The sequence below is a fragment of the Mobula hypostoma genome, chromosome 12 (genome assembly GCF_963921235.1).
Source record: "Mobula hypostoma chromosome 12, sMobHyp1.1, whole genome shotgun sequence".
Lineage (NCBI taxonomy): Eukaryota > Metazoa > Chordata > Chondrichthyes > Myliobatiformes > Myliobatidae > Mobula > Mobula hypostoma.
In genome coordinates this window covers 51755537-51773073 of record NC_086108.1, presented here as the reverse complement: position 1 = coordinate 51773073, position 17537 = coordinate 51755537, and the positions used below count along the sequence as shown (strand labels likewise).

General features: G+C 38.8%; 1 protein-coding gene across 3 annotated transcripts in view; it reads right to left on the bottom strand.

The window, feature by feature from the left end:
* Positions 1 to 324: 324 nt before the first annotated feature.
* The window catches only part of prrx1b (paired related homeobox 1b), a 30913-nt gene continuing 13700 nt past the window's right edge, over positions 325 to 17537 (bottom strand). Inside the window, exons 5-6 of one of the 3 annotated variants that reach the window (XM_063064940.1) lie at positions 4308 to 4411; positions 968 to 1101 (exon numbers count right to left, since the gene is read on the bottom strand). In XM_063064940.1, coding sequence (XP_062921010.1) covers positions 4339 to 4411 — 73 coding nt within the window. In that variant the 3' untranslated portion in view covers positions 968 to 1101; positions 4308 to 4338. Of the gene's footprint in view, positions 1102 to 4307; positions 4412 to 17537 lie in introns of all 3 variants that reach the window. The other 2 variants (XM_063064939.1, XM_063064941.1) reach the window with 2 other exon arrangements.

Here is a 17537-nt window from a genome sequence, read left to right as displayed (position 1 = left end):
AAAGTGGAAAAGTGAGGTCTGAAATGGTGTAGGATATTGGGGAAAGTGCCTTGGGAAGGTTGAATTATGGGATGGAAGGATCCCGCTCATTTTTGTTCACTAATTCTCTGATATTCACAACTGAAACTTAGCAAACCAGCTACTAAACAGTTAACAGCTTTTGTCTAGAATATGCATGAATCTACCTAATAGGCACTAGTGCCTATTGCATCTGTGACTTATGTGCATAGTACATCATTGCAACAAAATATTTAGCAAAGTAATTTTGAAAAAGACCCATTTGTCAACAGCAATATTTTCATAATAATTTATTGATGTATTTCTGGTCAGATATAATCCCACGTCTTTGAGTGCTTGTTTATTGTGTACAAAAGAACCATTTTCCCTTTCAGAATTGGTCAAGATTGTTACAGACATGGAGAGAACAGGAAATCAGATTTGCCTTATCTTGAAAGAAAATGTTTGGTCAACAAAAAATAGCCTTACCAAGCTTCTCTATAGAAAAAAATGCATTGCTAACAATAACCTTGTCATGGATACAAAATGTAAAATCTGTATAGAAACAATACAATATAACTTTAATACAACACTCAGTTGGAGACCCAATAAAAGTCCCTTTAAACGTACACCAAAAAAAATCTTGTAATTGGTCTAGCCAAAGTTTGAAAAATTGTGTCCCAGTATATTAATTCTGGGTTGGAAAACATTTATTTGACAAAACTGGAATATATACTTACTCTTGCTTTTACTTAAAAATCCACAGGGATGAAACGTGTCAGCAATTCTGGCTCTATACAGGTCAAGTATTTGTGTGCGTCGGTGTATTTAATTAGCCTGTTGCACTGGGATTATGTTGTTGTATGTAGTTTTTCATTCTTTTCCCTTCATTAAGACCTGTTTCTGATGATGTCTGTTTGCAGAGAATATATGGACCCATGGTTGCTATAGTCCATGAGGGGTACTCAGTTCACGGTGGGCACTTGATTTCTTTGTAAGCTGTACTCTTTGGCTTTGAGGCGAAGGTTGGCAATACTGTTGGCCATATTCATTCCTTGAGTCGGGCTAGTGGCAGCACAGGTGGAGGAGTAGCTGGCCATTGCACTATGGGACACACAAACATACAATGTTGGCTAGCGAGCAACAAGAATCATGCCTTTAAATAATACCTATATACACATTTTCTTTGTTACCATGGTAATTTCCAAAGTTTTAGAGGTAAATTAAACTTGGCATATGATATGATCAGGATCTATTTCAAGAAAAACCTCTATTGTGGAAAATGGAGATTCTATTACATTCATATTCTCTTACTGACTGAACAAATGCTATCACCTTGCAGTCTGAATTGCTCTTTTGCAATTCAATACTTTTTGATCCTGCTCATAAAATATTGGTCTGAAACATTTCACATGAATAAACAGACTTCAATGTGGCTATATGTGATGCAATGTCTGCATAAAGCTGAAATAACAAATGAACCAGAGAATTGTTGAAATGTGAAATCTAGAATGCACTCTGCAGCAGGTTTGAGCTTTTTACTACTGCTGTGGAGCGGGGGAACAGCAACTCACTTTAATGTAAAAATTTCAGATGTTCAATTAGATCACAATTAGACACAAACAGAATGGGAGAATTAAGTTTATCATCAATTGAGGAAAGAAAAGACACGCACAAGAGAGATGGGTGGAATTCTAGCACAGCAAATAGATGTAGTGGCCTGCCAAAGAGGAGAATACATGATTGTGAAATTGTTTTTCCATGCATTTTCAAAATTTCAGTTTTGTTGAACAATGGGAGTCTTGCAGACAAAATCTAGTCAATGCAAAAGTACACACAGGAGCTGATGAACCTGATGACTCAACACCTAGGATGTCTAAAAAATGGGAATCTTAAATATTCTCACCTAAGCAATAATTGCCACATGTTATACCTCCACCTGTATTTTCAAATCTTCAACTATTTATTCATTAATTTCACATTAAAATTCACTTACAGTAAATCCTACCCATTAAATCAATCTATCCAGTACTTCATTGTTCAGTATGCAGTGTCTTTTATATACTCCCCTTCCACTCCTTCTGAGATCAATACTTATGTGATAAGAATAACAGAAACTAGAAACACCTTGGTTCTTCAGGAGACATTGTCCAAGCTGATTTCCTTGGGGAGCAAAGCAAGGCTGATACTTTAAATTGGATGATCTGTTTCAATGTTCCTTTGGTTTGACAGTTTTTTGGTTTGGTTATACTAAGCTATAATTCAGCCTTTGCCAGAATCACGCTTAAGTAAAGCAGAAACTTGTACTCATGCACATTACACGTTGGGGACTCACTACTATCAGACTGAGTAAAGCTGTTTAACTTAATAAATAACTGATTGCCCTGTAACTAACATTAATTTAACATGGATCACAAAGATCTTTTATTAAATAAGAGGATATAGACAAGCTAACTGAGTGGACAAGAACATACCAGATGGAATATGAAATGGGAAAAAGCAGCTAGGAAGGTATATGGTATGCTGGCTCTTTAGGAGAGAGGATTTAAGTAAAGGAGAAAAGAATTCTTATTACAATAATATAGAACATTGCTGAGACTTCACCCAGTCCATTGTGTACAATTTTGGTTTCTTTACCTAAAAAAGGTACATTTTCCATAGAGGAATTGCAGTGAAAATTCAATAAAATGGTGCATGTGATGGTCTCTTTAATATTTGAAAAGATACTAAGCATTCTCGAAAGACATTGTTTGCTCCAGAATTTAGAAGAATAAGAAGTGATCTCATTGATATTTACTAAATTCATACAGGGTAAAACTGTGGATGCAGGAAGGATGTTTGCCTTGGCTAAGGAGTCAAAAACTGGCATGGTAGTGAAGAGGTTAGCACAACAATTTACAATACAAGCGACCCGGGTTCAATTCCCACTGTTACATGTTCTCCCCGTTTTCATGTGGGTTTCCTCCAGTTTCCTTCCACAGTCCAAAGATGGTTGGTAGGTTAATTGGTCATTGTAAACTGTCCCATGATAAGGTTAAGATTAAATTGGGTGTTGCTGGACGGCGTGGCTCGAAGGGTCGGAAGGGCCTATTCTACTCTGTATCCCAATAAGTAAATAAATAAAACTAGGGGTCACAGTCTCAGAATAAAGGGCATGCCAGTCATTACTGAATTGAAGGAAAACATACAGTAAGTCAGAGTTGACTTCTTCATACACAATGGAAATGAATCTTTGAAATTCTCTCTTCCAGAAGATTGTGCTAGCTGTAGTTGCTGAGTTTATTCGAACAAGAGATTGATTGTAGTTTGTTTCTTGGGGGGGAGGGTCAAGGGCATAGTGCAGGAAAATGCAAGAAAATAGCACTGCGATAGAGCATAACCATGATCTTGATCATTAGTAAAGCAGATTTAAAGAACCAAATGGCCTAGTCCTACACATACAGTATGTCTTACCTACTTATGATCTCATCAGCACTGAAACTAAATGGCCCCAAGAGGGCATATTTCATCTAGCAATCAATCAATGCCATCAACATGAAATATCAACCACAAGCTTGGTTCTTAACTTAATGCAAGGATTCTACTTGATAGATCTGTGTTCTCCAAAACATTGTCTTTGCATATATTCTTTACTTTTCACTTGAAACACTATGCTAAATCTGTTTCACTTACTTTCCATAACTTCCAACACAGTTCTTAAACAATAAAGTTTGCCATTGTGACAGGTTGTCACACTGGATAGCAATGATTATATTTGCTCAATGTAGTTAATTAATCATGAATACACATAATTTCATCATTGGCATAAAAATAATTATGAAAGACATTAAAATTGCTTAGATGCTATGATATTACCTCTGTCTTTTACTTTTAGAATAACATTCTTATTTTCTCAATTGTAACTTATTTCAGTTGAATAAACATTTGCTTTATTTTCTTAAGGAACAATGATAGGTAACAAACATTCAGAAAGAGGGGAATAATACACATGTATTTTGTGTATAATTATGTGGGTGTTTCTAAGACAGAAAGAAGGCAGGAGGACACAGGTTATGCAGATAGATATGAAATGATAATCACCAGAAAGTCTGCAGATGCTGGAAATCCAAAGTACACACACAAAATGCTGGAGGAACTCAGCAGGTCAGGCAGCATCTATGGAAATCATAGATGGATATGAAATGATGCCTGTTGTTACATGCCTCCTGTAAAGTAACCAATGTACATTGCTTGAGTGTTACTGATTAATGGTGTTTACATCAAGGTATTATGGGTACGATGTATATTAATGTGATTGATTTGATACATACCTATTGTGTACAGAGGAATTGTGGAATGGATTTATGGAGTCCAATAGGATGTACGGCCAAAGAGACTAGCTGAAGGGTAAGGTTGATCCTCAAGTGTATACAGTCTGTTTAGAAAGGTTGTGCACAGAAAATGTGGAAATTACCCTTGATGTACTGGTATAATGTTCTATTGACATCAGATAATTGACAAGGCAAATTAATAACTTTAGTCTCAGTTGAATAAATACATTTCAGATTGCATAGCACAGCACTAGAATTAGAATCATTTACACGTGTTGCTGTGTCTGTGTTTGTCTATGTGTGGGTGCATCAATGTTATGATTATCAGCACCAGTAATTATTCTAAACATGAACAAGATTTTAATTGAAACCATAGAGTCTAAATTTAAATAGAGAACTTTTATTCTCTTTCAGGATACTGAGATTATACTACTGCAGAGAATCATGGACACTTACAACAAAGAAGGAAGATATTTGGCCCATCTTGTTGTGTTAGCTCTTTGAAATAGCAGTCATATTTGTTCTCATATCTTTCTTTTTGTTGTAATCCCACAGTTTCTTATTCTTAAGAAATTGACCAACCTGCTTAAAATCACTCACTGAATCAACTTCCTTTTTAGGCTGAGTATCCCAGATCTTAAAAGCCAATGAAAAATAAATCTCCTTATCTCCTTTTTCCTTCTGCAAAGCAGTTTAAACCCATAGCCTTTGGAGACTGGCTCATTCAGCAGAGATTAGTTTATCATGCAAAAACGTTGCATCACTTGAAAAGCCACAGTGAAGTCAAATCCGAACCTTCTCAAATACAAAACAATTTTTTTTAGATTTTTCTTATAATTGAAGTCCCTCATCCTTGGTAACATCTCAATAAACTTCCCTTGTACCCCTTCTACATCTGTTATATCTTTCCTGAAGTGTATGCTATCCAGAACTGTCCATAGTGTCCCAATCTAACTAGATCCTTAGGTTGCTGGTGTAAGACTCTTGGCAGTGTGGGGGATCACGAGGATCTTGGGATCCAAGTCCATAGGGCACCCAAAGCTGCTGCACAGGTTAACTATGTGGTTTAGAAGGCATACGGTGTATTGATCTTTATCAACTGTAGGATTGAGTTCAAGAGCCGAGAGATAATGTTACAGCTATATAGAACCCTGGTCAGACCCCACTTGTAGAGTATTATGCTCAGTTCCGCTCACCTCACAACAGGAAGGATGTGGAAACTATAGAAAGGGTGCAGAAGAGATTTACAAGGATGTTACCTGGATTGGGGAGCATATCTTATGAGAATAGACTGAATGAACTTGGCCTTTTTTCCTTGGAGCAACAGAGGATGAGAGGTGACCTGATAGAGGTGTGTAAGATGATGAAAGACATTTATCATGTGGGTAGTCGGAGGCTTTTTCCCAGGGCTGAAATGGCTAACACGAGAGGGCACAGTTTTAAGGTGCTTGGGAGCAGGTACAGAGGAGATGTCAGGGGTAAGTTTTTTAAGCAGAGAGTGGTGAGTGTGTGGAATGGGCTGCCGGCAACGGTGCTGGAGGCAGATAAGATAGGGTCTTTTAAAAGACTCCAGGATAGGTAAATGGAGCTTAGAAAAATAGAGGGCTATGGGTAACCATAGGTAATTTCTAAAGTAAGTACATACTGTATTCGACACAGCATTGTGGGCCAAAGGGCCCGTACTGTGCTGTAGGTTTTCTATGTTTCTATGTTAAAAACTTATTAAGCTTTGAACTCTTGGATTTAATAATCTATGCTTTTATATTAAAAACAAAACCACCCATAAGTTTTTGAAATATGTTAACTTATGCTATTTCCTTTAAGAATATGTGCCTATGGAACTCTTTTCACCCAAATCATACCATTTATAACTTACTGTCTCCCCATATCATTCATCCCAAAAATTCCTTTGCCGCACTTCACTCATTAAGTTTCTTCTACAAAGCTACTGGGCATTTCACCACAATTTACATTATCTAGAAGTGAACAGCCATCTTCATAAGCTTTGTAACATCTTCAAACATTGCTTCTGACTCCCAAGTCCATTTTCTTGAAATTAATTTTATTTTATTTAGAGATACAGTGCAGAACAGGCCCTTCCAGCCCAATGAGTCATGCCACCCAGCAACGAGCCCTGGATGAACCATGAGATCTGCAGTCTGCTGAGGGCCAGATCAGATTTCCAGAAAGCCATCTCACATGCGAAATGGCATTCCAGGCCAAATTGGAATTACTGAAGGATGATTGACACCTATGAGAGGGTTTGAATGTTATCCCCTCTTACAAAGTGAAACCAAGTGATATAGGTGACAACAAGGCTTTGCTGCTAGATGTGCTCAATGCCTTTTATGCTCACTTGGAGGCACTTTCGCAAACTCCCACAGCCCCTGATGACCCTGTGATTTCAGTGTCTGAGGCTGATGTGAGAGCATCCTTCAGGTGGGTGAACCCACTGAAACATCCAGCCCATATGGGGTACCTGGCTGAGTACTAAAGACTTGTGTTGATCATCTGGCTGGAGTGTTTACCAATATATTTAAATCTCACTTCAGCAGTCTGAAGTATCAGTCCCCACTTCAAGTACGCTTCAATTTTACCGGTGCCTAAGGAGAATGTGGTAATCTGCCTAAATGATTATCATCCAGCAGCACTTACTTCCACTGTGATGTAGTGCTTTGAGAGGATGGTGATGAAACATATCAACTCCCACCTGAGAAGTGACCCGGATCTTCTCCCATTTGTCTACTGGAGCAACATGACAACAGCAGATGCCATTTCATTGGCTCTTGACTGTACCCTGTAACAACTGGACAATGTTGATGCATACATCAGGATGCCCTTCATCGACAACAGCTCAGCATTCAATTCTATCATGCCCACAAAGCTAATCAATAAGCTTCAATACCTGCTCGTGCAACTGGATGCTCAATTTCCTCACTTGCGGACTCCTGTCAGTTCCAATTGACAGAAACATCTCCTGCACAATCTCCATCAGCTCAGGTGCACCACAAGGCGGTGTGCTTAGCCCCCTGCTCTACTTGCTGTATGCTTATCACTGTGAGGCAAAGTGCAGCTCCAATACCATGTTTAAATTTGCTGAATAAAAGGTGGTGACAAATCAGCGTAGAGGATGGAGATTGAAACTCTGGCTGAGTGGTGCCACAACAACAACCTCTCACTCAATGTCAACAAAAGCAAAGTGCTGATTATTGACCTCAGGAGCAGGAAACCGGAGGAGCGTCAGCTACTCATTGAACGATCAGAGGTGAAGAGGGTCAGTGACCTTAAATTTCTTGGTGTTATCATGTCAGAGGACCTGTGCTGGGCCTGACATATAAGTGCAATTATGAAGAAAGCACGGCAATGCCTCTACTTCGTTAGAAGTTTGCAAAGATTTGGTATGTCATCTAAAATTTTGACAAGCTTCTATAGATGTGTGGTGGAGAGTATGTTGACTGGTTGCATCCCAGCCTGGTATGGAAACACCACTGCCACTGAACAGAAAAGTCTACAAAAAGTAGTGGATACAGCTTAGTCCAACACAGGTAAAGCCCTCCCCACCGTTGAGCACATCTATACGGAATACTATTGCAGGAGAGCAATATCCATTATCAAGGACTCTCACCATCCAGGCCATGCTCTCTTCTCATTGCTGCCATCAGAAAGAAGGTACAGGAGCCTCAGGACCCACACCACCAGGTTCAGGATCAGTTATTACCACTCAACCATTAGGCTGTTGAACCAGAGGAGATAACTTGATTCAATTTTACCTGCCCCATCACTGAACTGTTCCTATAGCCTATGGACTCACTTTCAAGGACTGTTTATCTCATGTTCTTAAATAATAAATAAGCAATAAATATTATTTGTCTCTTTTTCATTTGCACAGTTTGTTGTCTTCTGCACATTTGGCTGTTTGTCCACCCTGTTGGGTGTGGTCTTTTACTTAGTCTATTGTGTTTCTTGTACTTACTCCAAATGTCCACAAGAAAATGAATCTCAGGGCAGTATATGGTGAGATATATGTACTTTCTTAATGAAATTACTTCGAACTTTTAAGTTTTCAACGTTGAACATGAACATACAAATGAGAAACATAAAAAACCTACAGCACAATATGGACCCTTCGGCCCTCCATACTGAGCCGAACCTACTTCCAAGCACCTTAAAACTGTGCCCTCTCGTGCTAGCCATTTCAGCCCTGGGAAAAAGCCTCTGACTATCCACACGATCAATACCTCTCATCATCTTATATACCTCTATCAGGTCACCACTCATCCTCCATCACTCCAAGGAGAAAAGGCATTATTCTCATAAGACATGCTCCATAATCCAGGCAACATCCTTCCTGTAGTGAGGCGACCCGAAATGAGCACAGTACTCCAAGTGGGGTCTGACCAGGGTCCTATATAGCTGCAACATTACCTCTCGGCTCCAAAACTCAACCCCACGATTGATGAAAGCCAATGCACCGTATGCCTTTTTAACCACAGAGTCAACCTGTGCAGCAGCTTTGAGTGTCCAATGGACTCTGACCCCAAGATCCCTCTGATTCTCCACACTGCCAAGAATCTTACCATTAATACTATATTCTGCCATCATATTTGACCTACCGAAATGAACCACCTCACACTAATCTGGGTTGAACTCCATCTGCCACTTCTGAGCCCTGTTTTGCATCCTATCAATGTCCCACTGTAACCTCTGACAGCCTTCCACACTATCCACAATGCCTCCAACCTTTGTGTCATCAGCAAATTTACTAACCCATCCCTCCACTTCCTCATCCAGGTCATTTATAAAAATCACGAAGAGTAGAACACTTCCCTGAGTCACACCACTGGTCACTGACCTCCATGCAGAATATGACCCGTCTACAACCACTCTTTGCTTTCTGTGGGCAAGCTAGTTCTGAATCCAGAAAGCAATATCCCCTTGGATCCCATGCCTCCTTACTTTCTCAATAAGCCTTGATAGGGGTACCTTATCAAATGCCTTGCTGAATCCATATACACTACATCTACTGCTCTACCTTCATCAATGTGTTTAGTCACATCCTCAAAACATTTAGTCAGGCTCGTAAGGCACGACCTGCCTTTGACAAAGTCATGCTGACTATTCCTAATCATATTATGCCTCTCCAAATGTTCATAAATCCTGCCTCTCAGGATCTTCTCCATCAACTTACCAACCACTGAAGTAAGACTCATTGGTCTATACTTTCCTGGACTCTGGCATTCTGTAAAATCATTGCCTATCTGATTGGAACCTCAACTCCATACTTCTACCTTCCTCTAGTAAATTTCCACCCACTTGCTTATCAAGAATCTATTATGTTATGCCTTAAAATATTCGAAGACAAATGACAGAAAGTAACAAAAACTCCTATAATTTCTAAGAGAAAAACTTCAGCCTCATCCTGCCTGAAATGGGTGAGCCCTTTTTTTCAAATAGAGACCTTTAGTTCTATATTCTCCCACGAGAAGTACCCTCTTTAAGTTGCAAAATCCTTCAGAAACTCATATATTTAAACAAGCTACCTCTCCTGCAAATACAGACCTAACCCGTTCTCTCAAGATAACCTACCCATTCAAGGCATCATTCTAACAAACGTTTCTGAACTGCTTCCAATATACATATATTGTTACTAATGTAAGTAAACAGTAATTCAGATTTAGTCTTATTAATGTCCCTGTATAAGGATAAATACAATTCCACTAGTATTAAAGTGTGATGTTCTGTTAACTTTGTTAATTACTTACAGAACCTACATTGTAGCCTTTTGCAAAACTTGCGCAAGGAATCTTGATACATATCCCAATGTCTTATCATGTAGATAATGTTTTTTATTTCTTGCCAAAATGAATAATAATACATTTAGCCAAATATACACTACTTGTCCTATTTTTCTCACTCAGCTAACCTGCTAATATATCCTTATAACCTCCTAATGTCTTCTTCACAGTTTATATCCTGGTCACCACATGTTGCCAACCGGGAAAAAAAACATTTTTGCCTACTTTTGTTTCTCGTTAGAGTGCCTGGTTCCTATCATTTACCCATTCAGTTACCTCCCAAACCACAAGCTTGCATTTTCTGCAATAACTTTAATGCGGCACCTTATCAAAGTGTCTTCTGGAAATCTAAGTGCAATATATCGACTGGTTTTCCATTCACTTCTAAATAGAAATTCAATAAATTGGTCAAACACAATTTCCTTTTCACAAACCATGGTGAATTTGCTTGATTGCCTGACAATTTTCTGTGTTTCCTGCTATAATGACTTTAATAACATTTTATAACATTTTCCACTGGCAGTTATTTTATTGAGATTTTAAAGAAATTTAAGTAAAAATTCTTGCTACATTATGGACCATATCTTATGTTAAACATATTTTATGACATATTAAAACTTGGAACATTTCCAAGTTTGCATGTCCTTAAGCATTTTATGCCTAATCTACACAATTGGCTAGAAATTTAGGAAATTGCTATTATCTGAAATACTTAGAATTTAAGTCCTAAATAATTTTGGGCATAATTATATCCACAGCAAATTCCCTCAAGATAATGGAGACTCCAATGCCTTTATGTTTCTTTGGTTAGAAAATACAAGGGAAAATAAACCGGCACGTGATAATTAGTAATACAGTCTGTACATGCTGGAAGAATAGGATCTTTGCCATTAAAATCAGAAGTTCTGGGCCACATAAATAGCAAAGTTAAGACAGACCCTGTGGCAATAGTTAACAAGTATTATTTTGCAAATTATTCTTTGTTGATATGAATTGAACATATTGTAATGAGTGTGCTGAGAATGGCTTGGAGGCAGTTTTTGATGTATGTCTTCACTATTTCCCACACTAACTGGTCATTGTAGGAACATTAACATTTTCAAGACTTTGCTGCCTCTTAGTGATAAACACAATGTCTGTTGTAATATCAAACAATAAAAATCAGGCTGTTGCAGGCTATCCCCAGCCTGAATATAATTAACTGATATGGGATACAAGTTGCAAAGTTTCAAAAAACTTAATGTAATTTACACATTCTAATCACTGCAGCTATGCTAGGATAAGGCATCGTTGGTATTTGGTGATTCCTATTACAGGAAAGGCTTCTTTCCCTCTGCCATCTGATTTCTAAATGGACAGTGAACCCATGGACTCTACCTCACTAATTTATTATTTCTGGGTTTTTTTGCACAACTTATTCTAACATAACTATTTACTAGACATATATATACTTACTGTAATTCTGTTTTTTCTTTACATTTATTTATCATGTATTTCATAGTATTGTTGACATAAAGTTAATGCAATTCATGACATATGCTGATGTTATTAAAGCTGATCCTGATTCTGCCTCTGTAAATGTTTAAGAAAAGGATCTGACTAGGCTGTGACACTGTCAAATTTGACGTTACCATTCACAACCCAGGTTCATATAAGAAAATGATCACTTGTGTTGAATACTAAAGGGTTGGTGGCACTGTTTGAAGAAAGGAGATTAAAAAGAAAACAGTGAACACAAACAGGGACTAAAATTCAAATTGAAAATAAAAATAATTAATTCAAACAAAATGCATTGTTGGATCTTGTGGAATGGCACTCAATAAATTTTAGTCACACAAGTAAGGAAAGCCTGAATGGAAGCCAATACTTTTGTTTATTAGGGGAGAAAAGAAATGTCAGACTATTCACTGATTCATTATAAAGCAGGCTGATGAGACCCTGTGTCAGACCTAACATTCCAGTATGTTTTGATGAACAATGGTTCGTGAGTCCACGTGCTGAAGTCATATTAGTAAGTCGGATGCAAAGTACTGAAACATTTATTTTCGTGTTATGCTTTGCGGGTTACAAGGACCCTGTCTACCATATTGGATTAGCTGAGAGAATGGCCGATTTACTCCTGAGTTGCTACCAGCTCCAGCAAAACTGGTGGAACTTTGTTGCAAAACAACATTGGATTAAGCAATTATCAGTGTGAAATTTCTTCTCTATCCCAATTTGTATTTATTGACCCTATTGGTAATATTGTTGTCAGTAGGAATTTTATCTTAACTGTGAAAATGAGACGAAGTTCATTTGTAGAAATGAATGAGCTGATGAAGTAGTAATTTATTAAAATAAAATAACTCTAGATAGGATTTTCATATAATAAAGTACAACATTTTGATTATAAGGCAAATTAAGTCTTTAAACATGCCCTTTTCCCTTTCATATTTAGAGTTGCTAATCAACATTGTTAAATCTAAATTATTTGGCTTTGTGCGACTCATATAAAATGCACAATGAAGATGGTCCGTTGGCTCATATTCCCGGTCAACTAATTGAAATGAGGAGGTAAATCCAAAAATAGTGATTATGTAATATCAAGCTTTAAAGAATAGTGCATGTATGAAGAAAAGACCAAAGAAAGGAACAATTTCCTTATGTTAAATTCTTAGCATATATGGGTTAGGAATATGTATATGTGCCTTAAGCACTTTTAATAGTAACAATAGATGATATAGCGATGATAAATATTGTAAATCATAATCTACTATTATTTCAAAGATCATATGTTATTACTGATTATGCACAATAATGTATTGTTCCACAGGATAGAAGCTGGTCAGGAATAGGAACATGGGACTTCAACCCAACATGGATACATAGATTAAGGAAAACCGAACTAGAATATAGACAGTTTTTATATGAAATACAACTAAATAATTATCTGAACTTCATTTCATCATAACCATTTTTTAAAACTTTCTCAGAATATGTTTTGCTATTAAAGGTGTTACATTAATGCAAGATGTTCTCATATTTTATTAAGTAACTTTTCAGGGATTAATCTTTTGCTCTGAAACATAATCTAAAATGTGTAAGGGTCGTGGAGAGATATCCTTATAATCATCTGACTTTACTGAGAGTGGGACCTATTACTGCACAAAGGGAGGAAGCCAATCGACAAGCCAAGCTTCTAAACCATTCTCCAGCCAGTTTCAAAGCTGCAGGGCTAGATGTGTAGGAAAGAGATCTGTGGATCTTATCAAGTTGTCCACAAAAATAAAGATATAAGAGAATAGAAGAGAAAGTGAAAAGTTAGATCCTAAGTGCCGCAGTGATAGAAAGCAGTGTCTGGTTTACCCTTTAAAATAGGGGATATTTGTAGAAGACACCAAATTTGGTTTATGGTTGATACTGAAAAAACAAAGCTGTATACTGCAGGACAATGTTAACAGACTAATATAAAGAAGAGGGTGGAGCTTAGTTATGATGGCGCTAAACAGCGACTCCTTTGCTTGCGTATTCGGAAACAGCTCTAGTTCCATCTTTAATAACTCTGTTTTTCCCTTTCAGGGTACTTTTGAAGACCCTGACCTGGAGTTACAGGCTGACTTAAGTTCTTTGCAGGAATAGGACCTGCTCTCAGGGTTTCACGACTGGCTGTTATCTGACGTGCCAAGGATGTGGCCTAAGAGCTTAGCTCTAGGTAACTCAGAATTAAATATGGCATAGCACAAGGCTATAGTGGAAAATAGTTATGAGGAACTCCAATCTACAAGTAAAAATAAAGTGGTCACCAAGTGTACTTATTTTCTTTGACAATCCTGTTAACAGTATTGATTTCCTAATGCTAAACATTATTTTCATTTGAGTTTGGAATCATTAGTTTTCAGAGAAACAGTTAAAATACAAAATCCAGTCATCTTAAATAAGATTAACTGGGTTCTCAGATTACTGGTTATTCTAGTATATATAAATAGGTTGATTTTCCATTCTATTCATTAGTTGGGCAGCCAAGGGGAGGAGTTTAGGAGGGTTAATGGCACCTAATGGGGACTCCTTTGTTTGCATCTTTGGAAACAGCTCTATTTCCATCTTTAATATCTCTATTTTACCCCTTCAGGATTCTTTTGAAGACCCTGACCTGGAGTTAGATGCTAACTATGGTTCTTTGCTGGAATGGGACCTGCTCTTGGGGTTTCATGAATGGCCGTTATTCGGCCGCCAAAGGCTTGGCCTAAGAGCTTCACTCACCTTTGGGGAACCGAGAATTCGTGGCTCTGGAGACCAGGGGGTGGGTGGGGTGCGGTGGTGTGGTATCGGAGGTCGGTGTCCGGGCAGGAGATCAGTGTGTCTTGGGAGATGGAAGATCTTTGGCTGTGCGCCCAGAGACCCGAGATCTTTGGGCACAGAGCTTGGAAAAAGCGATGCAATGGACTTTTAACATAATAAACCAGTGAGTTGTTTGTTATGTCTACCCTCTCACTGTGAAACGGAGACACCTCTTTCTCCCTTATTAGGGAGAGAGAGAGCCTGTGTTATGTTGAATACCGGTGAACAAGTAGTCTTTGGGGTAACTGCAAGTCTGTGTCTTTGTTGTTGCTTTGCTCTCGCTTGAGTGCTCGGTGGCAGGTGCCGATGCTTTTTTTGACGGTGGGGGGAGGGAGATTTGTTGCTTACTGCCACTTATGCGCGGGACGGAGGGGAGCTGGGGGGAGACTTTGGGGTCCTAACATTTAACTGTCATTCATTCTTTGGGGGGTCTCCTCTGTTTTGGTGGATGGTTGCAAAGAAAAAGCATTTCAGGATGTATATTCAATACATTTCTCTGACATTAAATGTACCTTTGAATCTTGGTCTACAAAGATATCGACCACAATGAAAAAGATCATGGAGTAATATTAGTAACATTTGTGCCAGTAATGATTTCTTTTGTTACTTTTTGAAAAGTGGGAGCAAACATTCAGAAGTATGAACAAGTTCAGCTCTGTAATATTTTAACCACTTTGTACCCAATATTTAAGCAATTCGGATGGATTTTGCAATATGTACAAAAGGTGAATAAGCTATCAGCTTCCAGTATGGTTGCAAGTTAAATTAACTTTCTCACATACTACCTCAACCCAGTTTCTTATTCGCCTAGCTGTCAGCTTTAATCTATATTGTTTGAGTGTTAAACAAAAATCTGTAATTGATTTACTTGTTTATTTATTTATTATTATTTTATTTTATTTCTCTCTCTGCTAGATTATGTATTGCATTGAACTGCTGCTGCTAAGTTAACAAATTTCACATCGCATGCCGGTGATAATAAACTTGATTCTGATTCTGATTCAACTCCATGGAATTTTCAACATAGCATTTTGCATTAAAAAATTGGTAAATATCCATTTCAAAAACTAAATGCTGAATTATCACAAATATAAATAACAAAGAGAACTGTTTATTCATTTCCACAGATGCTGCCTGACCTGCTAAGCTCCTCCAGCATTTCATGTGTGTTGCTCTAAATAACAAGTTCAAAGTACATTATCAAAGTAAGTATACTATATGCAACTTGAGATTCATCTTCTTGCAGGCAGCTACAAAACAAAGAGTCACAATAGATGCATTAAAAAAAAACCCCACATAACAAAGACGGTCAAACACCCACTGTGTGAAAATAAAAGAACAAATCATGCAAACACCAAAAAGTGAACAAATAACACACAGAACATGAACTGCAGAGTCCCTGAAAGTGAGTCCACAGCCACGGAGCCTATCAGCAGCCCGATTGCTGCAGGCCACAGCCACAGAGCCCTTTCAATGCTGAGGCAAGAGAAGCCCAGTCTGGGAGTCTGATGACTGCAGGTCACAGCCACGCAATCAGATCAGCACTAACTAAACCTCCCGGAGTAGTGAGTGGAACACGGTTTGGTCTTCACCCTCAACCTTGACACCTTGACCTTTGTCATCCAGCTCAGCACTTAAATCAGCCAAACATCAGTTCATTTTTCACTCTCGAACCCAGGCCCCACTGCTTCAATCCAGCCCCAAGTTTGTTTCAGTAATGGCCAAACATCGGTTTGTTTTTCACTCTTGAAGTCCAGGCACCGCTGGTCCAGTAATGGCCAAACATCAGTTCATTTTTCACTCTCGAGCCCAGGCGCCACTGCTTTAATCAGGGTCCAGGTTTGCTCCAGCGATGGCCAAACATTGATTCCATTCTTGCTCTTGGGCCGGGGTCACGTCACTTCAATCCAGTCCACGTCTGCTCCAGCAGCGGCTACCGTGGCCATACCTGCATTCTCGAGATTCCATTTTGCTGAATCCTTCAAGATACCACAAAAATGGCAGGTCGTACAGATGGTTCAAAAGCAAAACTCCGAAAGAGAAATTACAGGCTGTGGATTGCAGTGATTGCAGTCCAGAAAAAGTGCAGTTAATATAACAATTTTGGATCTCCCCCTCCCCCTCCCACTTTCAAATCTCTTACTAACTCTTCCTTCAGTTAGTCCTGACGAAGGGTCTCGGCCTAAAATGTCGACTGTACCTCTTCCTAGAGATGCTGCCTGGCCTGCTGTGTTCACCAGCAACTTTGATGTGTGTTGTTGTTTGTGTTGTTTGTTAATATAACAATAGTAGTTTTGTTTTCCAGCCTGTAAAGCATCGCTTATCTCGCTAGCGCCTTCTTATTTATTCAAGAAATTCACTAGATGCTGGAAATCCAAAGTGACACACACAAAAATTCAGCATCCAAGTAAATAGACAACAGTCAATGTTACAGGCTGAAACTCATCTTCAGGACTGGAAATGAAGGGTGAAGATGCTGGATTAAAAAGGAAGAGGGAGGGGAAGGAGAATTGCTAAAAGGTAATAGGTGAAGCCAGGTGGGTGGGAAAGTTAAAGAGCTGGAGATGAAGAAATCTGATAGGACAGGAGAGTTGATATTTGAAGAAAGGGAAAGAGGAGGGGCACCAGGGGAGGTGATAAGCTGGCAAGAACAGGTAAAAGGCCAGAGTGAGGAATAGAAGAGAGGAGGAGAAATCGATATTCATGCCATCGGGTTGGAGTCTACCTATGCAGAATATAAGGTGTTGCTCCTCCACCCCAAGGATGCCCCATCGTGGCACAAGAGGAGGCCATGAAACACATGTCAGAACAGGAATGGGAATTGGAATTAAAATGTTGGGCCATTGGGATGATCTTCTTTTGGTGGATGGAGTGGAAGTACTCAATGAGGAGGTCCCCCATTTTATGTTGGGCCTCACCAGTGTAAAGGAGGTCACTTGTGGATCACCGGATACAACAGGTGACCCCAGCAGATTCACAGTGAAAGTGTTACCTCATCTGGAAGGACTGTTTGGGGCCCTGAACAGAGGTGAGGGAGGAGGCGCATGGGCAGGTGTAGCACTTTGGCCACTTGCTGGAATAAGTGCTGGGAGGGAGATTAGTGGGGAATGATGAATAG